General features: G+C 37.9%; 1 protein-coding gene across 1 annotated transcript in view; it reads right to left on the bottom strand.

The window, feature by feature from the left end:
• CYFIP1 (cytoplasmic FMR1 interacting protein 1) overlaps window positions 1–27,520 on the bottom strand; it is a 76,618-nt gene that overhangs the window by 38,854 nt on the left and 10,244 nt on the right. The window contains exons 2-20 of the mRNA XM_062601565.1: window positions 19,137–19,260; window positions 18,861–18,950; window positions 17,739–17,816; window positions 16,572–16,673; window positions 15,168–15,349; window positions 13,687–13,783; window positions 13,387–13,515; window positions 12,012–12,116; window positions 11,731–11,822; window positions 10,443–10,560; window positions 9,668–9,790; window positions 7,103–7,228; window positions 6,658–6,824; window positions 5,083–5,230; window positions 3,056–3,209; window positions 1,688–1,844; window positions 1,007–1,103; window positions 575–651; window positions 380–488 (exon numbers count right to left, since the gene is read on the bottom strand). Of these exons, the coding sequence (XP_062457549.1) occupies window positions 380–488; window positions 575–651; window positions 1,007–1,103; window positions 1,688–1,844; window positions 3,056–3,209; window positions 5,083–5,230; window positions 6,658–6,824; window positions 7,103–7,228; window positions 9,668–9,790; window positions 10,443–10,560; window positions 11,731–11,822; window positions 12,012–12,116; window positions 13,387–13,515; window positions 13,687–13,783; window positions 15,168–15,349; window positions 16,572–16,673; window positions 17,739–17,816; window positions 18,861–18,950; window positions 19,137–19,253 (2,268 nt within the window). The 5' untranslated portion in view covers window positions 19,254–19,260. The remainder of the gene's footprint in view (window positions 1–379; window positions 489–574; window positions 652–1,006; window positions 1,104–1,687; window positions 1,845–3,055; window positions 3,210–5,082; window positions 5,231–6,657; window positions 6,825–7,102; window positions 7,229–9,667; window positions 9,791–10,442; window positions 10,561–11,730; window positions 11,823–12,011; window positions 12,117–13,386; window positions 13,516–13,686; window positions 13,784–15,167; window positions 15,350–16,571; window positions 16,674–17,738; window positions 17,817–18,860; window positions 18,951–19,136; window positions 19,261–27,520) is intronic.

Below are 27,520 nucleotides of genomic sequence, written 5' to 3'. Positions count from 1 at the left end.
CATGTTGCGTTTACATCTAAGTATTTACATTAGCATTTTATACTTCTCCAGCATTGTGCTGACAACTTTTTAGAACGCTGGTTGTAAAAAAACAAAAAATGAAAAAAACCACACATTATCAGGTAGCCAATATTACCACATATGATGTTCCTATTTGGCTTGTGTTTGCTTAACTACAAAAGATATTTGAATTAGAATAGGATCTTTTCAGTTTATTGTTAGTTTACTCCTTCATAAGATAAAAAACCCTATGCCAAATGTCAGTTATGCTACTTAGATCATCGAATATAAAGAACACAGTCTTGCTTATTTACATAAATCAACACCACTGAAAAACTGCAAAGCAACTCAAATACAACAGAATGGAAAGTTTACTCACCTGGACATGCCTTTGTTTCAGCAGTGTTTCGTAGCGGTTGGACTGTAGTAACTGAAGGGTTGCTCCTTGATTCTTGCATTCTGAACGCAATCGTTTATCTAGAAGCAGGCTGTTAAGAAAGGCAGAAAGTGCTTAAATTACATCAAATGGGCAAAGAAATGCACAAATAGAAGTTCTCACTACAGTAATAGTTACCTGCCAGCCATTGCCTTGTAGTATGCAAATATTTGGTCCGCCAGCTTGTAGACAAATTGGTCAAAACATAGGTTTACCTTAGGGGGAAAAAAGAAAGGAACTTTATAGGTACTTAACACTAAAAGAGGAAAGCTTATTTAAGATGCTCCATTGCTTACCAAAAATAACTAAGAAAGCTAACACATACAAATTTTCTAGCCCCTCACAAGGGATGATGACATTCAGTCTTGAGCATTAATGAAAGAGGTTTTGCACAGATCTACCTATTTCCTTACAATGCATCACCTAGAGTTACCAGTCTTTTGTCTTTCCTCCCATTTTTTTTCCTTTATCACCATCAGCTCTGAATCTCTCACAATAGGTCTCTGACTTTAGCATGGTTTTCACATTGAAGTACAGACTGTTTTCCTCCAGTAGGTAAGGTTACTTTACCTCTGCCTCAATCTCGTCATAGAGGAACTGCTTCTTAAACTTGGTAAGAGCATAATGAGCACTGTCATTATAAAGGTCCAAAGAATACAGAACATACCTGAATGAAAAAGAATTTAAAAAGTTACACATCCACAGAAACTATGGTTCTTCAAGATGCTGCAGTCAACAAATTGTGAGCTTGTTGTGAGCTACATGTTTCATGCAAACAGGATCATTTTGTGGTTTGAGTTCACAAAAAAAAATCGCTTTCGCTCCTTTAAAAAAGTCCTTAGTTAGTTCAAGAATCTGTGTAGATGACTTGTAGTCTGAAACTTGTTTTCCAGTAGTTTTCCATCAAAATGGAAATATGCCCTTACTATTATGGATTATACTTAATATCTTTGAGTTTGTAAGGAGATGTACTGAAAAATAAGCCTTGAAGAACTCATCCAAGGAACAATGTATTTGGCTGGTACAATGACTCTTATATCAAAGACTTACTATTCCAATCATCTACTTAAAAAAAAAAAAAAAAAAAAAAAAAAAAAAAAAAAGGTGGAAAATTCTAGAAGTCAGCAAATGTAAGTTTAGAATACTTTGAGTGACAGCTTGTTGAAACCAACTAAAGTAGTAACACTATAATATGGAGTGGCAGAATCATGCAGAATAATTGTTCAGTGGAAGAGCACAAGTAGGTCTTACTCCATCATTGATGCCTCTTTGGTCTCCAAAATATGGTCCGTCAGAATCCAAGGCATGGACATCTCAATGGGAAATTGGATTCTTCTGCCCATGGTCAGTTCTAAGAAGAACTCTCTGAACCACAACTGGGACAGATCACAGCATTGCTGCAAGGTTTCTTTGAGAAAAGATAAGGCAGAATTAGAGTTTTTGTATAAGTACATTAAGAACAATACAACTGTGATTTTGATGATGCAACATGAAATAAAAAAGCAGGCGTGAATCACTAGAGCTAAACGTAGGCCAAAAGTGTAAACTAAATTCAAAATGTAAAGCCCATGAGATATTCAACTGAGTTCCATGCTGGCCCCGAAAGCAGTGCCTTATTACAGAAAATACTGTGTTAAGTGGATGAGGCCACCAGTTATGCGTAAAAAACTGCATATACCATCACAAGGGGATTTCTAGCTTAATTTCTCAGCTTGGGGCTGTAAAAGCTGTACATTGAGCTTGTGGGGTAGCAAGCTTAGGAGACAAAATTTGCTGGAACCATCAGTACTATCTATCCTTCAAAAGGACTGAATCACTCCATACGTTCCTGTTGATTAGATGGGCAGGAAACGAGATACAGATGCAGGAAGAAGGAATTAGAACAAGACGTTTCTAAGGGCACTGTCAAGGATGCAGAAATATTCTTCCCATCTCTACTAGTAAACACTCAATACAAGCCTTCTTTTGCAGAAGGCTTGAGAATTAAAACAGAAATGAACTTTTTTCATTAAGATCTTCTGAAGACCAAAGTGCTGTTCCCAAGTAGCATTATAACTGAAATTAAAAGGCTCCCCTTCTTTGAAGGTAAAGGAGTCCAGTAATAAAACAAAAATGAAAGACAACACAGCATGGTGATGACAACGACTAGACACATTCAATGTCAGTAGGTGAATTCTTTAGGACAGCATGTTTCCGATTACAATTAACTGAATAGTAAGAGTGGTGAAATGACAAATTTATCACAACAGAGAATTTGTTTCCTCTGTACTTAAAACAAAAAAAATCCCCTAAAAAACAAAACACAAACTGTTTCCTTTTAAAATTTTCAATGTATATGAGCTTATCTGTCCCTCGTTTATATAAATACATGCATTAAAATATATTAAAAAAGGAGGTAACAATATGAAATTCGACCCACTATAAACAAACATATAAAAAATCAAAATAAATTCCCATCACAATATTGAATATCATGGCTCAGAAAAAGTTTGGACAGACCCAGATTTTTTGATAAGTAAACCAAAGGTAAGTTGACTTAGGCAATCGGAAACATTTTCCAGGTCGTGTTAGAGGTGTTAGGACATGCTAAGCTGGACACTGATCATCTACATATCTTACCACTGAAATTTATCAAATGAGTGTAGAAGAAAGACTCGCGATGGAATTTTTCTATGTCCAATATGGTGGGTCCCTCAAGGCTACTTCTCAAGGTTTTCTTGGAACCACTTTTGTCAGCAATGAGGGACTCTAACATAGTTCTCACCATGTAAAGCTGTATCATTAAAGGAAACAATTGTGGTGGAAAGGGGGGAAAAAAAACAGGAAAATACATATGGTACATTAGTTGAGCGACACCGAGAATTACTATCAGTAAGCGACTGCTCCACTTCAAATTGTAAATTGGCACCATGTCGGTAAGAGCCTTTGAGGCGAAAGGAACAGATGCAACGCTAGCCTACGCACCAGCACAAACGCCTACCCATGCCAAGGGGATCTCCACCGATACTTGGAAGCAAAAAGCAAACCATTTGCAGTGGAACAGTTCACATCACCACAAAAGTAAAAATAATAAGTAATGTCTTACCACCAAAGTTTAAAAGAGGTGGATAGATGTAGGACTGCCTCAGAAACTTGTGTGTCACATGCAATAGCTTTTCCATTCCCAGAGACTTGAGCTGCTTCAACAGCTCGGCAGAGTTTAAGGACTCTGTCATAGTGCGAACCATGTAGAGCTAAAAACCAACAGACAGGGGCAAGCAGGGGAGAGAGAATCCGTTAATAACAACACATGGGTAAATAAGGAACGGGAAACAGAAGCAGAAAAAAATGTGTTAGTTTGTTAAAAATGAGAAGTAGTATAGTAAGCGTGCAGAGGAGGATACACACTCCTAAACTAGGAAGGTTTCTTCCCGCAGAGTAATCATTCCAATGCAGCGCTCTTTCAAGTGCATGGAAAAGGTCCCACTGATTTCAGAAGATGCTGAATCCAGCTCTCAGCCACTAGCTTCTCAAACTACTTCAAGAACATTTCCAAGTATGACCAATTCATAAATAGCCATTTTAGAACCGCAGGAAACTGAGAAAAATGTATCTAACATCGATATGTTTGACCTCCCTTCCTCCTCTCAGCCCAGACAGACAACCGTGCCAGCCCAAGAGCAGAAAACCAAGGCAGAACTGTGCATTCCAGACAGCTTGTAGCAGCCAGTGAAACAAAGCCCTTACACATACCAAGGACAGGAGAAACACATTGGTGGTGACATTAAGGAAAAAAAAAAAAGGCTTTTTACACAAAATTCAAATCAAAGTATTTTTTCCGATTCCAAACCCAGTATCTTCATTATACCCATCTTAGTACAATTCAAGCAATGCTATTACTCAAGATTATTATCCAGTATGTCCACTCCCCCATATATTTAGGTATTACAATATCTTATTTACAAATCACAGTTGCCTTCAATTTCCACCCAAACTGTTTAATCTCTTATTTTCCCAGTTAAACTTCAAATATAGGACCATACACTTGCCAAACTTAAAAAGAAAATAAAAAAAGGAATTATACAGAGGAAATAAGAACGAACATCTAAGTACAGGATTTCAATGATTATTTTAGAAAACAAACTTGAAACACCTGAGGAGAAAATTAAACAGATTTTTAGGAGCAGTTTCTTCATTCATTACTGACCAATAAGAGGGACTGTGTCAGAACTCAAATATGCTCCCATATTTTATAGACACGAATTTATATTTAAAATCTAATTTAAAATTAAGTAGACATCTTTTATTTTCGGGATATAAACAAAAACAATCCACCAGACACCCTCCGACATACACGCAGGAAATCAGCCTAGAAATAATTCAAATAGTTCCAAAAATTACTTTTAAAAAACACGAGTAGCTCAATATATTTCTTCTGAGTGAACCAAATTTAAGAGATGGAACACTTGTAAAAATTATGCATTGTAGTACAAAGTGACAGCAATTCAGACAGGATTTTGGTTAAGCATATATAACTTCATAAATATAAATCTAATCAAAATAGATTTTGAACATTCCTCCAAAAACTTGTGTTTTTAAAATAGTTCAAGTCACAAAAAAATGCAATAATCATTGACAGCTATCACAACCATCAGACAGGAAAGTACCTGAGTACTGGAAGGTCCCACCGCACGTCTTGGAACTTTGATGTCAAAACCACTTTTGGGGTCTTTTTCTCCCCTTAGAGCTGGGTCGTTGAATGGTTCATGACCTGCTTCCCAGTCACAGACTGTCTTTCTGATGGCCTGTAAAACACTGAACACAATCCACACTACTCAGCGCTTGTACTCATCCAAGTGTATTGATAAGAGTATTTTATTTTAAGCATAAAAAAGAGCAGAAACTTCGCATCAACATGCTGAACTCAGGGTAACTAACAGAAATCACGAATTATTTCACCAACAGCTTCTAAAATGCTACGTCCATATAATGATAATGATCACTGTATACTATTTCAGCTAAAGGACAGTCCGAAATCCTCCTCCTCCATCAGTAAGAAGCTGATCTCTGGGACTGGTTCAAAGGCAAAATTTACTTGTCATGAATTCACCCTCTAGAATCCTTAGCAAGTGCATCAGGTCATTTTGTACTCCTATACCACAAAAAGTAGATTATTTAATCAAAATAGAAAGAAGATTTGGGATTAAAATGAAAAACAACAGTAGAATTTCTTAACAGCTGGAATTTATAAAAACAACATCATACTTATAACTCCAAGTATGGAGCCAGACTTCAGATACTTGTCAATAACACAGCCAGTCACATCCTGCGGTGTGCTGAATGATCAAGCAATGTCTTGTACCAAATCCAAACAGATATGAAGGAAGTATTTTCCTATTGCATCAAACCCCCTCTTCCATATCCACAAGACTCCAGACCACAATGAATTTGTATTAAAAAAAAAAAAAAAAAAAAAAAGGACAACAGTGAAAAGGCTTTCCTCAAAAACTTAATAGTCTGGAATAATTTGTTTATCTTAAGTTTATGATGCCATTTTTGTGGCACTCAGAGAATTTAGCAATAGTCTAATAGTCAAGGATGTTTAACTCTAAGAGCCTTGCAAAGAAACACAGAATTAAACTAATGCTAAGCACATCAAAATTAAAAGCAAACAGTTGGGGACACAAAAATAATGTCAAGAATGACACCAACCAGTGTGGGAAGGCCAAGCACTTGGAAGAAAAGTATCAGGCTGATGAGCCAAAATTGGCAGCAAAAGTTGAGAAACAAGGTGGGATGCCCAATGAACAAAGGTAAGATCGTGGGATGGAAATTAAACATAGGCTACAAGGAGAGGAAACACTTAAATCATAAGAGGTGGACAACACCACCATTCTTTGAAATAAAAATACTATTCTTTCCTGAAATACTACAGTACTTATCTTTTCTTAGAATCAAAATAAGTAACATGCCACACAAAAGTTCCTGGGGGGGGATATGTTATGAGGCTCAAGACTACCCAGATTCTCTTACAGTAACCATCTTGGCAATCATATATTTTTGACTCCAGACTTCAGACTTTTTAGACTTCCAGTACACATTCAAGAAAGACTCCAAATATCAGACAGACTAATGATGGAGGATGGATCAAGAGGCAAAATTTAACGAATGTGCAATACGGCACCAAGCTTAGTAAGATATGGGGCACAGAATACAGGGGAAGACGAAAATGACAACATTACCTCTGAATGACATTTTTCTTCTTTTTAATGGCTTGTCTCAATGGCTCTCTAAGTGTGACTTGGGCAAAGTCCTGAAGAGCTGCATAAATGGTATGGCGAATGGCATGATTGAAGACACTTTCCATCCTTCCCATCAGCACCTGAAGACCTTTGATCATGGCAATCACCTGGAAAAAAAGAAGCATATGTTTGTAACATTTGTTCAGAAGTCTTTACCTAAATGCAGAAAATTAGAAAAAGGGAATTTAACAAGTTCAAAAAGATAAAGGATAAAGTCAGTCTAAGGTGACCTTCTATACTGTATGTAGCATAATACGCTCTTTTCAAAGTCAGTACAGCACACACTACCTTCTTCCACTGGATACAGAAAATGATTACAGAGATTGTTCTCCATTACATAGCATAACCATTTGGAAAATCCCTGTAAGAAAAAGATTTATCTTACCTCAACCAAAGCAAACTTCTCCTCACTAGTATAATTGTATCTTGTTGCTCTTTCATACTCCTCTGCGTTGTCAGGACAATCTTTATTAGAATATTTGTCAGTTGGGTGTACCAGCTTCCACGAATACTGCAGTTCATACAGCAAAATGGGGAGAAAAAAAGAAAAAAGAAGAAAGACTACTGAGAAACACAAAAACACTCACATAGTATACCTTCTATGCAAAATAGCGTTCTTATTATAATTTCCAACATTGTCAAGAATATCTGAAAAGTGAGATCCAGGAGTACTCTCAGAAAGTTAGAAAACTACTATCTAATATAAATGTCAGGCTCAATCATTTGCCTAACAAATCTTCCTGAAAGATAGCTACCCTGTACTAGCTCAAAAACTGTAATTCACACTAAGTAATGCTCTTCAGGGTATCTTTTCCTGAGGTAATGCTGTTGTGGGCAAGAGTCTCTTTTTTGCTTCAGCCATGGAAAATAGAGAGAAACCTCAGAGCACAACAAAAACAATCCATTCCCCCCCCCCCCAAAAAAAGAAAAAAAAAAAAAAAAAAAAAAAAAGGAGCTTCCCATGTCCGAATGTATTCTATTCAGATTTAGAATTCGAAAGACAATTAGGAAACTACATAAGTTTTTTAATGTTTCCTAGGAAGTGGAAATGCCTGTGTTATCTGTGACAATAGCAGCCGCACTGTGTAAGTTTCTTCTTTAAACAGTGCATTTTTAGTTACTGCAAGCACAACTCAAGATGTTCCTATGTAGTGTCAGGTTGATCTAATATCCACTGAACTACATCTAATGAAAAATTCCTGTCATATTCAAAAACAATTTTCGCAAAATTTTAGTTCAACAAATGTTAGATGCTGGCTGATACCTTTGTGTACATGCTAGATTACACAGCAATATAAATTTGCCTATTATAATGGATTAATATGGTACAAATTTACCTAAGACTACACATGGCAATGAACATCACATCTTACAATGTAAGTGGTACAAAGAGGATACTGGGAAAAATATTAAACAAAGATCCTGTTTTAGGGGGAGATTAAGTTTGCAGGGTTAAGTTAGACACAAAATGCTTGGCAAAACTTTTTATCTGGACATCATGCTCATGTAATAAGGCTCATAGATACTGAGTGAACAGGGAAGAACAGTAAAGAAGTGGAACACTCCAGGTCAGAATAAATTCTCAGTGGGAGGATAGGGAAAAAGTATTTGAGAAGTATTTGAGGGAACTAAACAAATCGGAGATGAAGACAAGCAAAGATATAATGAGTATCAATAACAGATCCTAGTATAAAATAAAAAGGGGCGGGGGGACAAGCCCTCAAAGAAAGTCTGTTCTAGAACACAGAGGATAAAAGCAGAGCCAAAAACTGTATCTTGTTATAAAGATACACTAAACTAGAAAATTGTGACTGAAGTGAGTCTGAATACAGTAATTTGTAAAGAGAAAAACAAGAGGAGTGGGATTGGGAATTGCAGAGGCCAGAAACAGATGGCAGCAACCCCTCTTAATAAGCAAAAAAAGGAGAACAAGATGTTCACCATAAAATACACTGTTGATTGAAACAGCAAAAACTATGACTCATCTGCTAGCTTTTAAAACAAGCAGTTAAGAACACAGAACAGAAAGAAAACTAGGTCTCTATCTAGTCATGCCCTCTGTGACTATAGGGATTGATGCACTGCAAATGGCTTGGGGCTCCCCCAGATGCCAGAGGCAAAGGAGGAGGAGGTCTGGCTTCTGTCTCGACCTCTTCTAGATCATATTTTGGTGCAGGTTTGAAATGCTGCATTTATCTAAGTGCCCTAAACATAAAAAGGACTCTTGTGTCATCTTTTTCAGTTTAAGTCTTAAGCAGTTGCATACGTAAAATAAATAAATAAATAAAATCAGGCACTTTTCTAACTCTCTTGTTTTTAAAACAGACTATTAAAATACACAGAATTGTCTCAGGAGATTCTTTATTTCCTCTCCCTGATCTCTGCTTTGTTTTTGTTTTCCCATATTTAATTTCCTTATGACTAGTCAAATTTCAAGCCAATGGGAGATTTTCCATCTATTTTTGTGGGCTTTGGTTAAGACCTTATGCACTTCAACTTAATAAGCAAAGATGTCTAAACATAGTCATTTGCACGTTACTACATCATCTCCTGACTGTGTGTTCATATGTGTACTTCTAACAGAATATAATTTAAAACAACGTTTTAGGGGAAAATAAATTAAGTCCTCTATCTACAAAATGAATGGTTCAAGAGCTCAGGATCAGAATAAAAATATCTGGCCAAGGTTCACAGAGGATCACCTAATATAACAGGTTGAATATACAGCTTGAGGTTGTGCATGCTACCGTTTCCAAAACAGCAATACTATTCCTAGCACTTCACAATTTACTTGTCTTCCTCGGAGAATATGGGCTGGAGCAATGAGAGGAGTGAAGAAAGAGTGAAATTAAGCGAACAAAACACAGTATTCTTTTTCTTTAAAGCAAAGCCTGTCCAAGCTCACCACCCAGTTTCTCTTTCATCTAGTTTTATTCCCAAGAAAACATACCACTTCCATGACATGCGCACTCCACTGAGAGAGAAGCTGCAGGCCTTGAAGGGAGAGATCAAAGAGCTTCCGATACTCTGCATCTGTTTTCTGAGCTTCCTGACGACCAGACCCAGTCACCACCTAGGACGTTATTCAATAAAAAAAAAAAATTAGAACACGCTGTGTCCTGCATCTACAGCCAAACCTCTCCATAGATTTCTTCCAAATATTGAAACAGCATCATATCAATACTCACTTACAATACATTAGTATCAGCTTTCTCTTCAAAAAATTCATATAGTTAATATTTCACAGATTTTGGTCAAGAGATCAAAACCACCAGTATTCTTGATCAACAAAATATTATTGCAGTCTAAATCAAGACACCATTTATATACTATATGTATTACTTGTGCGTGTTTATGTGCGCGCATGTGCGTGCACGAGTATACACATACACAGATTTTAATTTTCTTAAAGGCAACCAAGTGTTAAGAGATCAGTTAAAGCATTACAAGCACACACTTGGACTAAAGGCTAGACAGCCTATTACAAAAGGGTCATGAGAGAAGCTCTGGGATATATAAGTACAGGAATATTGCATGATGTACTAAAGATTAATATTTTAAATTGAAATAGCGTGAAAATCATGCAGAGACTGGGTGCCAACTTTGCAGTCAGCTCTTCTTGATTCAAGTGATCAAGAGTTGTTGTTTACCTGCTCTTCAGATATTTAATAACAGCTGCTTATCAGCCAAGCACAATATGCAGAAATAGCTCTAATCCCACACACCTCACTGTTGCTGTAACGAGCCAGTTCTGAAATGAAACGCATATGGTCCTCTCTGATTTGGATCATCTGCTCGCATATATTATATTGGGGACTGCTGCTGGAAGATGTGCATGTCCATCTGTTTCAGAAGATGGAAAAAAAGATGACTTAAGTGAGTTTAGGCAATAAGCAGTACAACTGACACCACAAAACAGGAACTACATTTTTTTTTTAATTCTCCTCCTCCATTTGAGGCCTTTCCTCTAACTTTGTACCTGCACAAGGAAAATTAGTGATGCATTGCTTTTCTGAGTCCAAAGAGTACTTCTTCCAAATCATTTTTTTTTAACTGCTGCTATTCAGTATAAACCATCATATCTCTTCAGGAGCATATAGGTAGGGACATGGAGAAGTACTGAAAGGCAGGGTAGAAAGATTTGTATAGGCCCTAAGACATATTTACCTTCAGATTCTTTTTCTTTATTCCTGTTTAATTACGAATAACCTATAATATACTCCCAAGTATAAAAAGGTATTATTAAATACTATTTGTATGTTATCAAGAGGGACACAAAAGACATGCTACCAAGAGCATCATGCTAAATAGCCTTATGCTTTTAGTAGGTCAGTAGGCCCACTGTTGCTTTTTTTCCTCTTAGCAATTACATGCAGGTTATGTATTTTTTCTGCAGGAATGCACTATTTTCTAAATTCATGTAACTGCATGAATGGAAGGTCTCAAAGGAGCACAGAAACATTCACTAAAACAAAGCAATAACCAGAGACCATGGAACTATTTCTGTAAAGACTGTCTGCATTTTCCAGCCATTCTGTTGTGTTGAACACCTACCAGAAAAAAAAAAAAAGGGGGGGGGGGAGACAAGCTAAGTTGCTGCTCCATAAACAATATATACATGCCTATTTTCCCATCACCAGTGCTCACCTTGGTTAGTACAATCCTTCATTTCTTTTAAAGAAAGTTTCACATTTAAAGGAAAAAATTAAATTAAATTAGTAAAAGATAAAATTCATTTCCTCCATCACAGGTGATAATGCCACAGATGCAAGAATAAGGTCAGTAGCATAGAAAGGTCTTTTAAAAAGCTGTCCCTTTAGTTGTATCTATTATGCGAAGTACATTAACAGCGAAATGTACTTAAAGACCCACATCAGTAAGTAGACCAATGCGATAACCCTGTTAGAAGCACACCTACAGACTATAGGCAGTTTATGAAAATATATCCCAAAGGTCTGACTTTCCCCCTCCCAGACTCTCACAGTATCTCTTTGCTTCCTTCCTCCCCCTTACCTGGATTTATTTTCCTCATAGTGGGCACTGGTCTTAATGTATCTCGCAAGTTCAATCTGCATGTCACCAAAAAGGGGGACAACCTGTAACTGCTGTACACAGGGAATAAAGCAGATTAGATGTGTTATTAAATACAAATCTTTGTGAAAGGAAACTCTTAATTTATTCATATGAAAGTTTACAATGTTTGCATATTATTTAGTAATATAAAACTGTATATTTAAAATGCAAGGGGAGTTACCTTTAAAATTACATATTAAGAAATGCCTCTCTTAACCAACCTTAAAAAACTTGTCTATCTTGGCTAAATTTATCCTCTTTTTTGCATCCAGCTTATAGATGTTACTGACACTTCCATCCATCAGGTACAATCCAAAGCCCATAACCTGGAAAAGAAGGAAAACAAATCTCTGCAAAACAAACTCAGAGGTTAAAAACTGGTGCAATAAGACTATTCTTTGTGTCATTAAGAAAAGTAATAGTTTAAAAACAATCCTGAAACACCTACTTCCCTTCCAAAAGAAGGTAATTTCAAACTTCCTACTCAGGAAAAACATAAACTTCATTCAAATACATACATTTTTATAGTGCTGTTCATTATATGTACGTTAATAGTATAAACACTATTTATTTGTATAAAGGTCCAGTACACCAAGAAAAAAAAAATCCCACTGAAACTAGGGTGTAGCTGTTTTAAGGTAGTTCTTCACACTTCAATTTTAATAAAATAGTGTGTGCACAAACTGATCTTTAAGAGCAGCTCAGCTCTAACATCTCTAAACACTTACTTCTTCTGGCCTTCAGCATACCTCTGAATTATACATACAAAAACTCATAAGCATTCAAAAACATTCCTTTTTTTTCAAGTTATTAAGTAACATAAAGCCATAATGCATTATTTACAATTACAAGAGCTGAGCCAGCAACTTAATTTGTTCTAAGCACACATTTCCTGAACAAAAGGTCTAAATATGAAAGTCACTGACACTCCTAGAGGAGGACGCTAATGTTTTATAGCTCAGGTACTGTTTCCATATGCTTCAGTTCAATCATCATAAACATAGTTCTTTAGAAGTTAAATACTGAAGCGCTTCAAAATATTTGTCATAGAACTAATTTTCAATTTTTAATCTATGCATTTTCTTTCATTACAGAAGAATACAGCTGATAACACCAATCACACTTCATATTCCCCAGTACTCTTACTACATTTATTCTAGCTAAATTTATCTACTTATTAACCATCATCATAAGCTATTTGGTCCCTGAAAGCTCTGGCACACAGTCCTATCCCCAAAAACCCCTTTATACAAACTTGCCATATATCTAAAATAAAATGCAGTAGTTCCTTTTTGTTGCTACTTCATAGAAACAAAATTCCGTAGAAGCAGTTTCCTAACAAGGCTGCACTTCAACTGGGTCAACTTCAATTTATGAAAATTAAAAATGGATTAGAAACTTTCTGAAAAGCTTTAGCGTGTAATATAATGAAAGAAAAAAATGTCAATTGAGGCAAAAAAAATTACAAAATCTAGTACAAGAATAGTAATCTTTTGAGTTATCTGGTAATCTGGTTCTGGGAAAGAAAAAAAAAACACAGAAGGTATTCAAACATCTGCCTCAACCCCTCCTTTTTAATGTTTTAAAGCAACATACTTTTAAAAGCATGTGTTTCTCGCTGGGCGTGAGGTACATTTTGTTTTCATAGTAATCCACACACAAATTCACAATATCTGCAAGCAGCTCCTCATAGCCAACAATCACTTCCAACTGCTGCTGTAAAGACTGAAAAAAAAAAGGAAGAAGGAAAAAAAAGAGGACATTAGTCAAATTAGTCAATTTGTTACACCTCAAGGCAGGGGGGAGGTCCAACATCTACCACAGCACTTAAGGGGTCTTCTTTCAATACTTTTTCCAAAGTATGAGGTATTTTACAAACAGACAGCTAATGCTTACCTGGGTTATCTTGTTGTGGTTAGCAAGGAACATGGAAAGATTCTGGGATTCTTGAATGGATTGAGGATCAGCCATTTTACGTAGAAATTGAGCAGCTCTTTGAAAACAGAAGAAAAACAAGAGTACTTCCTTTCAGCAGGACTGCTTCTCAACAGAAACAGACTTGCTACCAGACTCCACTTCTGGTGCAGCTCCAGGCAGGCTAGGAACTGTCAGCAGATCTTTAACAGTCAGACCACTGGCATATCACTCATTACTCATACCAGAGAGTCAACATCAGCGCATCTACCATCTCCAAACTTCTGGATCAAGTAGAAAGAGAATTTAACAAGACATGGCCAATATTTTTTGACATAGCTTTACAAAAATGGGTTACCCAAACACAGGCTATGAATTCTACAAAACTGTGTCAAGAGCTGATTTTGTAAAACATCAGCTTTAGAAGCTTTAGAAGAATTTTGGCCACCACACCTGAAAAGAAAGATGAAAGTTCACTAATAAGAAAGCTATGAACTTAAATTATCCCTGAACAAATTTTTAATCCCAAATCCCCCATTGTGTTCTAGTTAAAAAATACACAATCCAGTCCAAGCAGAAATCCCTCAGGTAGATTTCTCAACTGAGGCAGGTGAGAAGGGCTCTACAGACCCCAGCCATCTAGCAAATCAAGAAAAGTCAGTCCTCCAGAAAATAGTCTGTCCCCTCAAATTACACCTCCAAAGGGGAAAAACAACAAAAACAGGCAAACCAAGTAAGTTTTAAGTGGTTTTCAGCCACAGCAATTACAGAATGCAATAATCTGCAGAGGTAAAAATAAAATCTTACGTAAGTGGAAGCAGCACAGATAAAATTGGCTAGTCATTGCCTCAATGATTATCTTCCTGGATGATCTGACACACACTTCTCTGAAAGACCACAGATGCTAGAGTTGGCACAAAGATGCTCTTCCCCTTCTGCACCAACCACTGACACCTTCTGGCAGTGCTGGCACAAAACCCAGCCACCAACGTTCCTCCCTTCGTCCCTCCTTGCTACACCTGCAGTCACAACAACCTCTTACAGCAATGCTGAAATACCTTAAGAACTGTAACAATTCTCAGCTGCACATACAAATTGAACACTAAAAATAGCAGCAGCACAAGTGAGCAGAAAGACCGTTTCTTCTCAAAGTTAAAAAGAGAAGCTTCATTGAGCAATGTATATTTATAGCGTTTAGTGTACACCAACACAGAGGAATTTGATAGTTTTGCGTTAAAAGACCAAAGAACCTTTTCTTGTTGGAAGAACAGCATAAAGAAAATAGATTTACTCAATCATTTAAATGCAGTCGGTGCACCTATATATTCAAGATTATCTGCTGGACACTTAAAGAGACTTTTTTGGAAGAAAGAGCTGCCACAAGAAGAGCAGCTGCTGCCATCTTGAGGGAGGTTTCTATTTAGGCAGCAGTAACCATAAGTCGTTTTTTTGTTACAGCTTACCGCTTATAGGCAGAATGGTCATTCTTCACACTGCACTTCATATTCTTCAGCTCATCTAATACTGCAAACATGTTGATGAATTTGCCCAGCGTGATCAGATATGCCTCTGATACAAAGTCCTTTCTCCTCTCCGCGTGGCACAAGCGTCTTACCTCGCCACAAAATCGTTCAATTGCATTTCTCTAATGAAAAAAAAAGGGGAAGAAAAGGGACATAAAAGCCATGTTTCCATGAAAAAAGTTTCATCACACAACTTAGGCTTTGACATCTGTGTTCTCCCCTCTAGGTAGGCTCTCACTTTACACCAGTGGCAACTATGTGCTCCAATGAAAAGCACCACTAGAAAGTATTTTTAAGCTTTCAAACACACAAGGCTAATGAAGCACCTGTCCAGTCTTTGCAGCGCCATTCCTGCATGCTCACAGTGTGCTTCAAGTGACAGCTCTGATCTCTGCCACAGAACTTGCCTGCCACGACAGGCAAGATACTTCTTTGCAAATTGAAGTCAATAAAATTGAAAAACAAATGGTTTCATATTCTTCAGTGAGGAAGAACATATGCATTAAAAGGCAGATTATTGGTATTTTCTCAAAAAAAAAGAAAGACAAGACCCAGGACACTGGTTAGCAGCAGAACACACTAACTTGCACAAAGATCTTGCCACACATTCATAAGTGTATGAAGAGCAGAAATTTCTAATAGAAATGCGAATTTGTTCTGAGGTTTTTACAACACTTTGATCTCCTTCAATGAAAGGAAATTGTCTGCAGTCAGTAAAATCCACCAGTTTTGGAAGATGACAGGAAACACTACGTCTCCTTCAGTCTCCTCTTCCTATGTGCTCTGGGGGCCACGGCTGCCTCCGAATAAAGCCTGGAAGCATGCTTAGTCTATTAAATAAGATGGCAAATGGTCAGCATGGGCGAGAAGGCAACACAGGCTGCTGTCCCCTAGTGCCCGGTTAGCTTGAGTGTCTGATAGGTCAGAGTAACTGGGTTAGCTTGCCTCAATTATGAATTTTTGCAGCAAAGTCGCAGCTGGTGATACAATATCCAGAGTTGTGGCTCCCCCATCCCCCAACAAGTAGTTTCTGTGCTCAGATGCTCCTAGGTATACATGTGAAACGTATTGTTTCTGTTTCCTTTTTTTCCTAAAGCGCTAGAGCTTTCCCTATGCACTGTGCAAGGACCATAAGCAACTACCCTGCACTGGATGCTGGGAGTTGTAATGGATGTAACCTGAAGTTTAAGGTACACATTAGAAATTCTGCCCTTCTGTGAGATTTTTTTTTTCTCCAAAGCTTTATAACTAGGTTCAGCATCTGAGCACAAAATACCAAGTATATAAAATAGGAATACAAATATACATGACTACTGTCAAAGTTCTTTTTCACACTCCTTTTACCTGAAAATACATAAAATTCATCAGCTTTGTGACTTCTGGCTCCAGAACTTCCACAGTTTTCTCATAAATTTCTACTCTGTTAGGCTGCTCATTACACTTGACCTGAGGACAATTAAAGATATCATTATAATTAGATTTCTCCCTGATAAAATCTGAGAAACTAAAATCCTAAATGACAACTTGAGAAAATCTATTATAGTGCTAAAAATCTAAGGCATAAAATGTTGCTGTCAATAACTTTAGTCTAGTTCTCTAAAAATATCTGTGTGTAAAAAGAAAAAAAAAGAAAGAAAAAAATCTAAGTTTTTCCTCTATATTACATATAATTCAGTTTTCAAAGACTTCTGTAAGGCAAGAACAATATTCTTTCCACATTATTAAGCAATCTGCTCAAAGTCACATGCTAAAATAGCAGCAGAAGTAGAATTAAAACAGATTACCCGATTTTTATTCCAAGTATTTAAACCACAGGATAAGCCTTCCTTTCATTTCAGTACAAGAATAGTTACACTACAAACTCCTTAAAAAGCAAGCAGATGTCAACTCATGGTCACAATTTCGTTGTTTCCTGTGGCATCTTAACATTCCCCACCACCACCCTTGTACAATCATCCCTAGTCACCTGAGGCTGCCAGTGGACTTGTCACCTATTTGCAAGAATATATTTTCACATATAAATCAAGAAAACACTGGATAGCTCTGACATTTAGAAAATGCAAGATGTCTATAAACTTTAAGTTCTTCCTGGAGGTTATTTATTACTTATCATGTCACTTGTTAAACCTCTTTTGAATTTAAGTTCTTGTTTGTATTATTTTTTCTTTTTTGCATTCTCTTGAATGAAAGGAGGGATTTGATCTCAAACATACACTACAATCAAAAACTTACCTCCAGAGCAAATTACCTCTGTATTTCTCCTGAACCAGTTAGAGAAACACAAAACCCATGAAGTATTTCTGTAGTCACTTTATCCAACAACAACAAAAAAAAATCTCAAGCGCTGAAAAACACTATTCCACGGCATGCCCAGCTTGCTGATTTGGGAGTCAAAGCAGGCTAAATTTCAGGTTCATTAATAAAGTTATATTCATGTAATCCCAGACAAAAAAAAAAAAAAAAAAAAAAAAGTTCATACTCTGTGTAACAAGTTTAATTTTGCTCCTTTACCTGAGGAATGGCTCTTGAGCAGCTTCTCCATGTGTATAACATGACAGCATATTCCTGACCCTCTTCCAACATTTCATTCTGTAAGAAAGACACTCAACATAAGTAAGGCATTATAACAACTCCAGAAATTACACCTATCTAATGACAAAATTCACTATGTGCCTGGAGTAAACTGTCTTTTGTTTCATTCTTTTCACTCCAAATAAAATATACTTGGATCTATAAATAAAACTGATAATCTGGAAAAAGGTTTATGTTTCAGAGGGGGTGTGTTTCAAAAAAAAATAGGGACACAGATAGATTGTTCAGAAAATGAAGATTCAGCACATACACTGCAACATCATCTTTTACTTGCCAATGAAGATGACGAACAACATGCAAAAACAAAAAACAGATAACAAGTCACCAGATAATTTTAACAACAGGCTGGTTTACATTCACATAATTTGTGAGTGGCATCTAATCAAGTGTTTAACCCATCTGGTCCACAGTTTGTGTACTGGCTTCTAGAACTACAGCACGTATTATTCCTCAGTTTCCAAGATGCCATGAAACAATCAATTCAGTACCTACTAGCATTTAAAACGTGCAAGTTCTCCTCCACTCCAACACTGCCATAGCATCAGCAGAGAGGTGTTAATGGTATGAAGTCTTTATCTCATATCATGAAACTGTTAAAAGCCACAGAAGACCTTACACAAAAGCGTGCCAATAAACCATTAACACGCTTTCAGAGAAAGCCAACAGAAACCCTTCAAAACCACAAAACTGACAGAGAAGCAGTCAGAATTTGTGAGGACAGAAGGTCCTTCAAAACAGAGCTTCCTTCAAGTTACAGGAACCAGCTGTCACTACAACTGTCAACACAAATAATTCATCATACTGGAAAAACACTTAATGAAAGAGAGATTAGGTTGACTAAGATCAAGAAGATAGAATTCTAAAATTGTAAAGAAGCATAGTTAAGAAAAAAAAGCCACACTTTTTCACCTTATTGCCTCCTGGAAGTGTTGTAGGCAACAGTTTCCTGCTTTCTGTGACCAACATTCTTATAATGAAGTGCACAAAGACACATTCCTCTCCTTTTATTCCAGAAAAGTAAATATCTGAACATCTACTTACCATGCTAGAATGAACTGTAGCTTGCTCAATATATCTTGCAATGCCAGTGACAAATGCATTTCTGTCTTCAAAGTTAGTGTTGAAGTTTGGCTGCAGAGAAAGTAAAATGTAAAATTAAATCCTTTGTAGGGAAAAGAAACTATATATACTGTAAATATCAACAAGGGTTTGCAGGGTTTTTTGTTTTAATTTATTTATATATTTTTAAGAGCACACACTCTTTTTTCCTAACAACAATGGGAACTGCAAAAACTCTTTTCTACAAGGACAACATACCTGGTAAAGCAAGGATGATGGTGGAGGTTCAATACATGGCTGCTGATCTGGCAACGGTAATTCTTCCAGGAGATCCACGTTGGACAAGGCATCCTCCAGTGTTACTTGAGCAGTCATTTTGCATCTGTGGTTAAAAACACACATAGGGATATATCCATACATATATAACCTAGTTTTATATATAAATACACACACACACACACACACACACACTCAAAACAAACACAGGGAACTATTAGTGTTGTGAGAAACACACAGACTCCCCTCAACAAAGATATTCCTTAGAGACCATAATGGAAGGGGAACAATCAAACTGAAACCCAACTGGCTTCAGCATTCAAAATTTAGTAAGTATTTATTAAATGTGCTCAATATTTAATAAATATTTTTAGGACTAACATCCTCCTGCTTGCTTTCAACATCTGAGAAATGTTTCTCTTCCCCCATTGCTGTGTTGCTGAAGCAGACCAAAAATAGAGGAAACAATGACATCTGATGCACAGTAAAAAGAAAAGTGCAGAGGGGAAAGATTGTTATACAACTTTTCTGGTGAAACCAAAAGGAAAATTATTCTGTGGTCTTCTTCAGTTACAATAGACAGAGGAAAATTCGCTAATAAGCACAGTTACAAAACTTTCCAGTAAAATATGAGTTCTGTACTAAAAAGGTCTTCAAATTTCTTTGCAAATACTATTATCAGCCCAACTACTATCTGGTTGTCAACAAGGTAGCAGAAGCCTCCAACGTCCCATATATCAGGTCATCCAGATCTGCTTTTAGTATTAATAGAGAGGCCTAAAAACCCTCAAGGCCGCCGTGAGCTCGGAACATTCCCCAACTGCTGTCATTGGCGGCGGTCCAGAACCGAGAACAGCAACGAGAAGAAATTTTAGGAAGAAAACCTGGAGCAAAGAACGACAACTTAATCGGCCACTTTTGTATAATACACTACTCTTCCCAACAGCTGTAGTTAGAAATCCTTCACTCTTATCATAGCACCTCTAATTTATCCAATATTTTTCTTTTTTTCTGTGAAGCTTTATCAGTTACCAAAAGGTCACCGTGTGAGTCAAAGCAGCCGGAGATGCCCTGACTCACCACTCTTCAGCCACCTGGCTCAACCATCTCCTCACTTGCTCCTACTTACTCACGGTTTCCGGGGGAGACGCACGCAGAAACAAAAAAAGCTGCATCTTCAAGGAGGAGTTCAGCTGACAAAGAAAAAACAACACAAATGGAAGGAAAACTCTCAAGAGTTGATCAGCTACCTGCTTTCAGAGGGCAACCACTGCAAAACCAAGGTTTTCACCCAGTATCATCTTGCCTACTGTGTACATGTTCGGGAACACGCACTGTACGGGCCCCAAGAGTTCACACGGGCACTGGTCTGTGCCCAACTATTCCCCCAGGCCCGAAAAAGGAGACGTGAAGAAGTGGCACAAATGAGCATCCCCCTGATCTAAAGCTGCCGAGCCCTCACACCCCAATCACCGAGATTACTTTTCTGGGTGTCTTTATCTACAGATGCAGACTTTTCAGTGGGGCCAGAACAGAGATTTTAGGTTGAAGATAACAAGAAAACAGGGAAGGCATCAGAGAGGAAAGATCAAAGTCAAAAGACTGCGGGCTGGTGGCTAACCACTCTCCCCCCCATCACGAGGATGGAAGGGGAACATAGAGACGGCAGCGTAATACCAACACATCTCATACAAAAAGACTTCACTGACGGTTTCAAACAGCAACCACCGAAAAAATCCACAGGTCTGTTACTCCTTGAGATACCAGATCAAACCTTGCTCCAGCTCAAGCATACGAGGTTTCATCACAACGAACAAATACAAAAATAAATAACACCCTTATTGCCCTATTGCCTGCAGAAAAATGATGAAGGACTGGACCGACAAGAGCGCTCACTGGCAGAGCTGCTCCACGAAGCCTGCCTAACACCTGCCTACACCTAGTTCAAGCTCTTTCACGAGAACAATATTTATGCCCACACTAGAGACAAACAAAAACTAGGGTATTTTCCTTCAATAAATAAACAAGCACCAAAAAATTCAATGCCTGGGCAAGAATTCTGTGAGTAGATACAGTTTTAGCCTAAGGGAATGGGAACGGAGTTCATAAAAAGTCAGACTGCTTCAAAGAAATATTTTAATTTTTGTTTTTAAGTATTTAAAGATCCAGCTTTAACCAGTGTGTCCTTAGTACCATAAAAAAATACATCCTGAAAGTAAAGCCCTTAATCTCCGTATGTGCCATTCCAGAAAGCACATGTGCATCATTTTTGCCACTCATGGGTTTCTTCTGCAGTTATTCTCCAGCATCGGTTTTCTCAAACTAATAGACATTAGGCTACCGGTGGATTTTTTTTGGTTGTTTTTAGTAAGAGATATTGGAGATGTACTTTAAAACTAGAAAGCAAAACACAAGCAAAACCAAAATCCCATCTTATAACGCCATCCATAAAACAGTACACTTCTGAGAAACTCCCGTTACCAGGACAGACATGGGGGGGGAGAAGCTTCCTGCTGCCTCTGGATCGCAAAAAGAAATGTGGGAAGGCACATTTTCCAAGCCCCTCAACACAATTGCACAAAGACAGATCAACCTGTTTGAGCCAGGAAAACACAAGCAACTGGGCTCAGACTGTTTTTTTTTTATAATAATAATAAAAAAAAGGCTTTACTGTTCTAAGGCTACTGACAGTTTCACTTTGTAATTTTGTCAGAAGTGTTCAAATGCTTGGTGGTTTTTTGGCCAAGTTATGATTTCAAGGCTTCTTTCTTCGGATTTTTATTTTATTATCATGCAAGATGTGAAAGAGGAACAAGTCTCCTTCCTGCCTAGCTTTTATACGCTTGCAAATTTTGTGAGGGAATGATTCATACTTCCCCTCTACCACTCACCAGCTGAGCAGCAGAGGTTTGACAACGAGAGGAGCTGCACCACGAAACCCTGCCAGGACGGCCAGAAGACAAAAGTCCCACAGTCATGTCACAGCGTCACATGGGCTTTGCCACAGGCACTCCTGACCTAGAAGCCATGGGACTAGCACAGACAAGATTGTTTTGAATTCTTCTTTTTCTTTTTGTTGTTGTTAATAAAACCAACTCCGAAAGGCACAGATTATTTCTAACATACGAAGATGAAAGGCTGGCAAAAATAGGATTCCCCCCCCCCTTTTTTTTTCTAAGTTGCAGAAAAATTAATTTCTGAAAGCTAAAATTCCCCAGATACAGAGTTGGATGGTTTTGCCTCTTTAAGATGCTTAGAGCTCTCTCACTGAGTTCATACAGCTGCAATTACCTGGCAAAAGCACTGATATTTTAACAGATTCCCTCTTGACAGGGAACATGAGAAACTTCAAAGACCTACTTTAAACATTCAGAAACCACTGTCTGATTAGCAGTTTACCTAAATGGGAACAAATTAAAATGCTGTAGTTACGCTGACAGTTACATCGTTATAGTTGTGCTAGTAAATGTACCCTAACTGTGAGAATTACTTTCTTACTAAATTCCTATAATGCCATGTTTTCAGCTTTGCAGTGGCTTGAGATCTCCCAGGACAGATATTCTCACGTAGAAGACATGCAAGGATTACTTTTAAAATAATGCCTTTTTTTCTTGCTGTCCTACTTGTATCCTGGCCCCATCATTAAAGTACTAAAGTCAAAACGCAGTCCAAAAATGGGTTTTCCTGGATGTAGGAAATCAAAAGCCACTCCAGGCTGAGAGAATGGACTCATGTTACACGTGATGCAATGAGAAATGAGCACCCAGCTTTCTAAGCAAAAGACAGCAGTGGGTGTGTGCTGATTTTCAGCTCCTACAAGGACTTTTTCTGAATTTTAAAGCCAGCACACAAGAAATCCCCATCTCCTGCACAGACAAGCTTCAGTCTTACAGTGCAAAGCCCCACTGTGTTCGAGGATCCAGTCTATCAATCAGTTTTTATCCCAGAATTTTAGGCAAACTTTTGGGTATGTTACGTTAGTGTGAGGCCACTGACCAGGTTAAATTAGGATATTCATCTTTTTCCTCATTTCTAAAGCACTGGACAGGCCTGACCTGCTCACAAAAGCTTATGCTGCAGAAAAGCTTATTGAGCCATCCCTATAATATTTTGCCCATAAGAAAAACAAATCAAAATAATATAGTAGATCTTGAAGCTCCTTTAAGCGTTATTTACTTGTTTCCAGCCTTGTATCTGTGTGGCATGCAATGCCCTGCTCACAACACTGCTCTGGTGTTTAGAGGAGATGACTGTCATGAGTAGAGACATCCTGTTTCCACATCTCCATCCTTACAGATTAATGTTGAATGCTCTGCAGAAGGTCTATCCTCCTAAGTCCAAGGGTACCAGAAAATGCCCAGCATGCTACAGCCTTGCTCTTTCAAGCCTACTGAGGCTTCAGACTATTTGAAAAAAAAGGGAAGAGCATCATCACAAAGGTAAGTGATTAAAAAAAAAGAAGAAGAAGGATAAGAAGCAAATAATAATTAAAAAAAAAAAAAAAAAAAAAAAGGAAGGCAAGGCCTGAGAAAGCAAAGAAAAAAGCATTAACTTCAGGACTACCAAACCACTCTTCAGCTCTCAAGGCCAAAGCTTAAAAAATAATTCTCCTAAATTCTAGGGAACTGAGAAACTTCTGAGTTCTAGAGATTTCTTGCAGTGACAAACTTAAGCAGGTCAAATTATTTATCAAAATTTTATCAAATTTATCAAAAAGAAAATCTAAAGACAACTCAGGCATAGCCTATAAATACCTCAAACAGGAAAATGCTAGATGACAGGAAAATGCTAGATGACAGGAGATAGTGCGTAAATGTATTCAGCAAAGGCACCCAAAATCCAACGGATGTAAACTGTAGCTAGTAACCAAGTCTTAAGAAAAGCGGATAAAGCAAATGAACTTAGGTAACTGCAAAGGCTTCTCAGACCTTTTTAAAAACACTGAAATTCCCAAGCAGTTCCTCTTTAGCCTCTGCACAAATCATTTACTCAAGACTTCCTCAAAAATGGCCTCTGATAGCCTTAAGAGTCCACTAAGCAGAGCTTTAAAGAGACATTTATTCTTAATGTGAAAAGTTCAAACTCAAATAGCTGGGCTTGATACCATCTACTTACAGATGAAAAATAAAGTCCCCACTGCAAGAATTATCCGATGAAATTCTATGGCTGTGTTACATAAGGCCAATGTAGATGAAGGAGATGATATAAGACATTTTTAAAAATCAAAAATTATATTAGGAATATAGGGAAAGAATGAAAAGCAACTCCTTATAGAGATACAAGTGGCACTTAAATACTATGCATATTGGCAGTGTCCCCAGGCTAGGATTTGCAAGCTGTAATTCCCATAGAAAACAGGTAAATTGTAATTTTCAATCCTTCAGTTAAAAATACATACAGCAGCAAGTTAGGGTGAAAGCGACCTTTCTTCAGATTACACAAGAAGAAGAGACATTCCGTATGAAGTAGAGACTTCACCGCAAGTTGTTGTCTTCTTCTGGAAAAAGGAATAACGACGTCTCAAACCTCCCTCAAATAAAATAAAAATAATTAAACCCTAAATCCCCGTTTACAGGCTTGTTCTTTTTTGCATCGCTCAAAGATTTCAGGGTGCTCCACGCTCCCAGAACAGCCCGAAATCCTGAAGGATTTGTCCTCGCAAAGCTACCGGAGAGGCAAGCCAGTGGTCTCCCTGCTTTGAAAACGGCGAGCTGCAGCAGAGCACGACCTGGGTACAGTAGCACCAGCCAGGCAGTTGCTACTGTCGGGTCCTTACAGCAAATCTCTTGCCATACCTGCACAGCGGAAGGAGCAGCCCACGGGACAGCCAGGGCAGAGCGATCCGGAGCTTCGTACCACAGCAAGAGAGGTTGGAGGTGTGAATGCAGCCTTGATTTTCTCGAGGCTTCTCTTCCCTTCCAGCTAGGGCCAAGGGTTCTTTCCCTTCACCCCAAACTAACGCTTACTTTCTCTCTTCTGCTATTGTGTTACACCTACATCAACAGCCTAATGGGGATTCTTGCAGGATGAGGAAGTCCATAACTTCTCTGCTCAACCAGACAGCAGCATAACGCTTGCAAGAATTTGCAGTGACTGTCAAATTAGGGGAAAAAAAAGAAATTATCTCCCCAAAATACTGTGGATTTTAAAAATGAGACTTCTGCTTGTGCCTATACAGTTAGCACCCACATCCACAGGCAAACACAATTTAGGTTCTTACTTCAGTGGCTTTTCACAATATTGATTCAAAAACCATCTTAAAACACCTGGGCCTAAAATTACAGATCAACTATATAATCTTAAATAGAGTTGAATAGTCAGTGTTTTTCAGATAGATGAATCTTTGCTTGTAACAAGTGAACCCTCAGAAGCATAACAACCTCAAACTTGATGCTTTATTCTGTTAAAAACAAACCCTTTCACAGTAGTTGAAATTGAGATAATTGAGGAAATTGGAAAGCTTTGAGGAGGCTGTCTCATTTTTCCTGTCTCCATCACAACACTCTCCAATTCTCTACTTAGGCCATCCCCACAGCAGAGGCAGCAGAGCAAATCTGTCCTGAGGTCCCATCCTCACCAGACGGCTCATCCCTTACCTAGCAAAGCTTTCTCTTTGAAAGGACCTGCTTTCCCCCCCCCCCCCCCCCCCCACTGCAAACACACAGAACAACCCCCTTATGGCACTTTGCTTGATAGATGGGAAAAGCCAAATGGGCAGAGTTGAGCCACAGGCTGAGAAATGCAAGGATATCACAGATGCCACAAAAGCACAGAAGTATCAGCATGTAGTAACTGCTGTGGTGCATATTCAGAAACACAATCACTTCTTGCAACAAGTAGGATTTTGACATCACTTCCATGCTTGGTCAAAACTAAACCAAGCCACTTACTGTGGCTTGGTTTTGTGCATCAGTATGTTCACAAACAGCATCTCTTAGTTTTGGCAAACCATACCAGTCAGACCACAAGGATTCATCTACGTCACCATTTTTGGACACTAGCATTTTAAATACGCATCTTAAAAAAACAAGTGTAAGAAATTGTCCAAAGTACATATTTTTATTTGTTTAACCATGAGTTCCAAGCATACTTAAACTTTTAAAAGAAGCATAAAGTCATTACAAATGCAGTCAAGTTACAGTTCAAACAACTTGAGAGCTATGAGATCCATAAATGCATTTTTAAAGGGAAGTGGTACAAACACTGACTTCAGGAAAAATATATTCCATGATTACCATAACTTCAGAGCAAGTTCCCACTGCTCAAGAGGAGCATGTGGGGCCTCCCATTCACAAAAGGCTGGATCAGCAGTTTGCAACTGCAGCTTGCAGTTAGGAGCAGGACATACTGCACACATCTGGGATCAGCAAAGCCTGATCAGCTCAAACAGCTTCTCTCTGCTCCTCCACTCACAGAGAAATGGCAGCAAGTATCACAGTATGTTCAGCAACATGCCAGTGCAACTCCACAGCTGAGCACACTGCCATAGCGCGGGCTCTATCCATTTCTTTTTCTCCTGTCTCCTGCAAATAAATAAATAAATAAGCACAAACACAGATATCTGCAGATTCCGATGCTTGGGACAGGCAGGAGGGACTACAGTTCACCCTACCGACCGCATCACAGAACATACCACAGTTGTACCTGGTGTTATACAAGCTCTTAAAACTTGCATAAATCCAAAAGCGAATAAACGCATACAAATAAGAGCAACAGAACACAGGTCAAGAAAGCAGAGATGTTTGGGGATATTCAAGGAATTGTTTTTGATAGGCCGTGTCTTACATAACCCAGAAAGACCCCAAACACTGAAATCTTTAAGAGAAAACATTATTTCTTACCCCTCCCCTAAAAAAAGAATCATTCCAAAGTCTCAGATATTTGTGTTTAAATGACATATCAGAAATACTGCCTGATCACAGAAGTTCTAGAATATTTAATTACTCTGTAGATGAGAACACTGTCTGAGCTGACTGAAAACAGGTGTTGGGAGGGGTTGCCCTGTACCTTTTCACAGTCTACTGGAAACGTTTTTTTTTTTTGCTGTTGTTGTTGTTGTTGTTCCATTTTTTAAATGGATGCACTTGATCTCCCAAGTGTTTGTGCACATCCCCTGGCTCAAAATAAGATAAAGAAGAAGTCTCTCAGTGTTTTAAATAATATTTCCTTTGACATTGACCCTCTTCTAAGTCTGCAAAAGCATCTCTGAATTTTAAATTAAGCAAAAATCTCAGACCTAGGACATATAGTGAAAATTACAATTGCAGAGCAATTCATGAATTTAAAGATGTATGTAGATGGCTTGTCTTGCCTTTTAAAAGCAGTCTTAAAAAAAAAAAAAAAAAAAAACTTGCTTCACTTTACAG

The sequence above is a fragment of the Rhea pennata genome, chromosome 1 (genome assembly GCF_028389875.1).
Source record: "Rhea pennata isolate bPtePen1 chromosome 1, bPtePen1.pri, whole genome shotgun sequence".
Classification (NCBI taxonomy): Eukaryota; Metazoa; Chordata; class Aves; order Rheiformes; family Rheidae; genus Rhea; species Rhea pennata.
The sequence above is the reverse complement of the archived record's forward strand: the minus strand, read 5'-3'. Positions and strand labels throughout refer to the sequence as shown.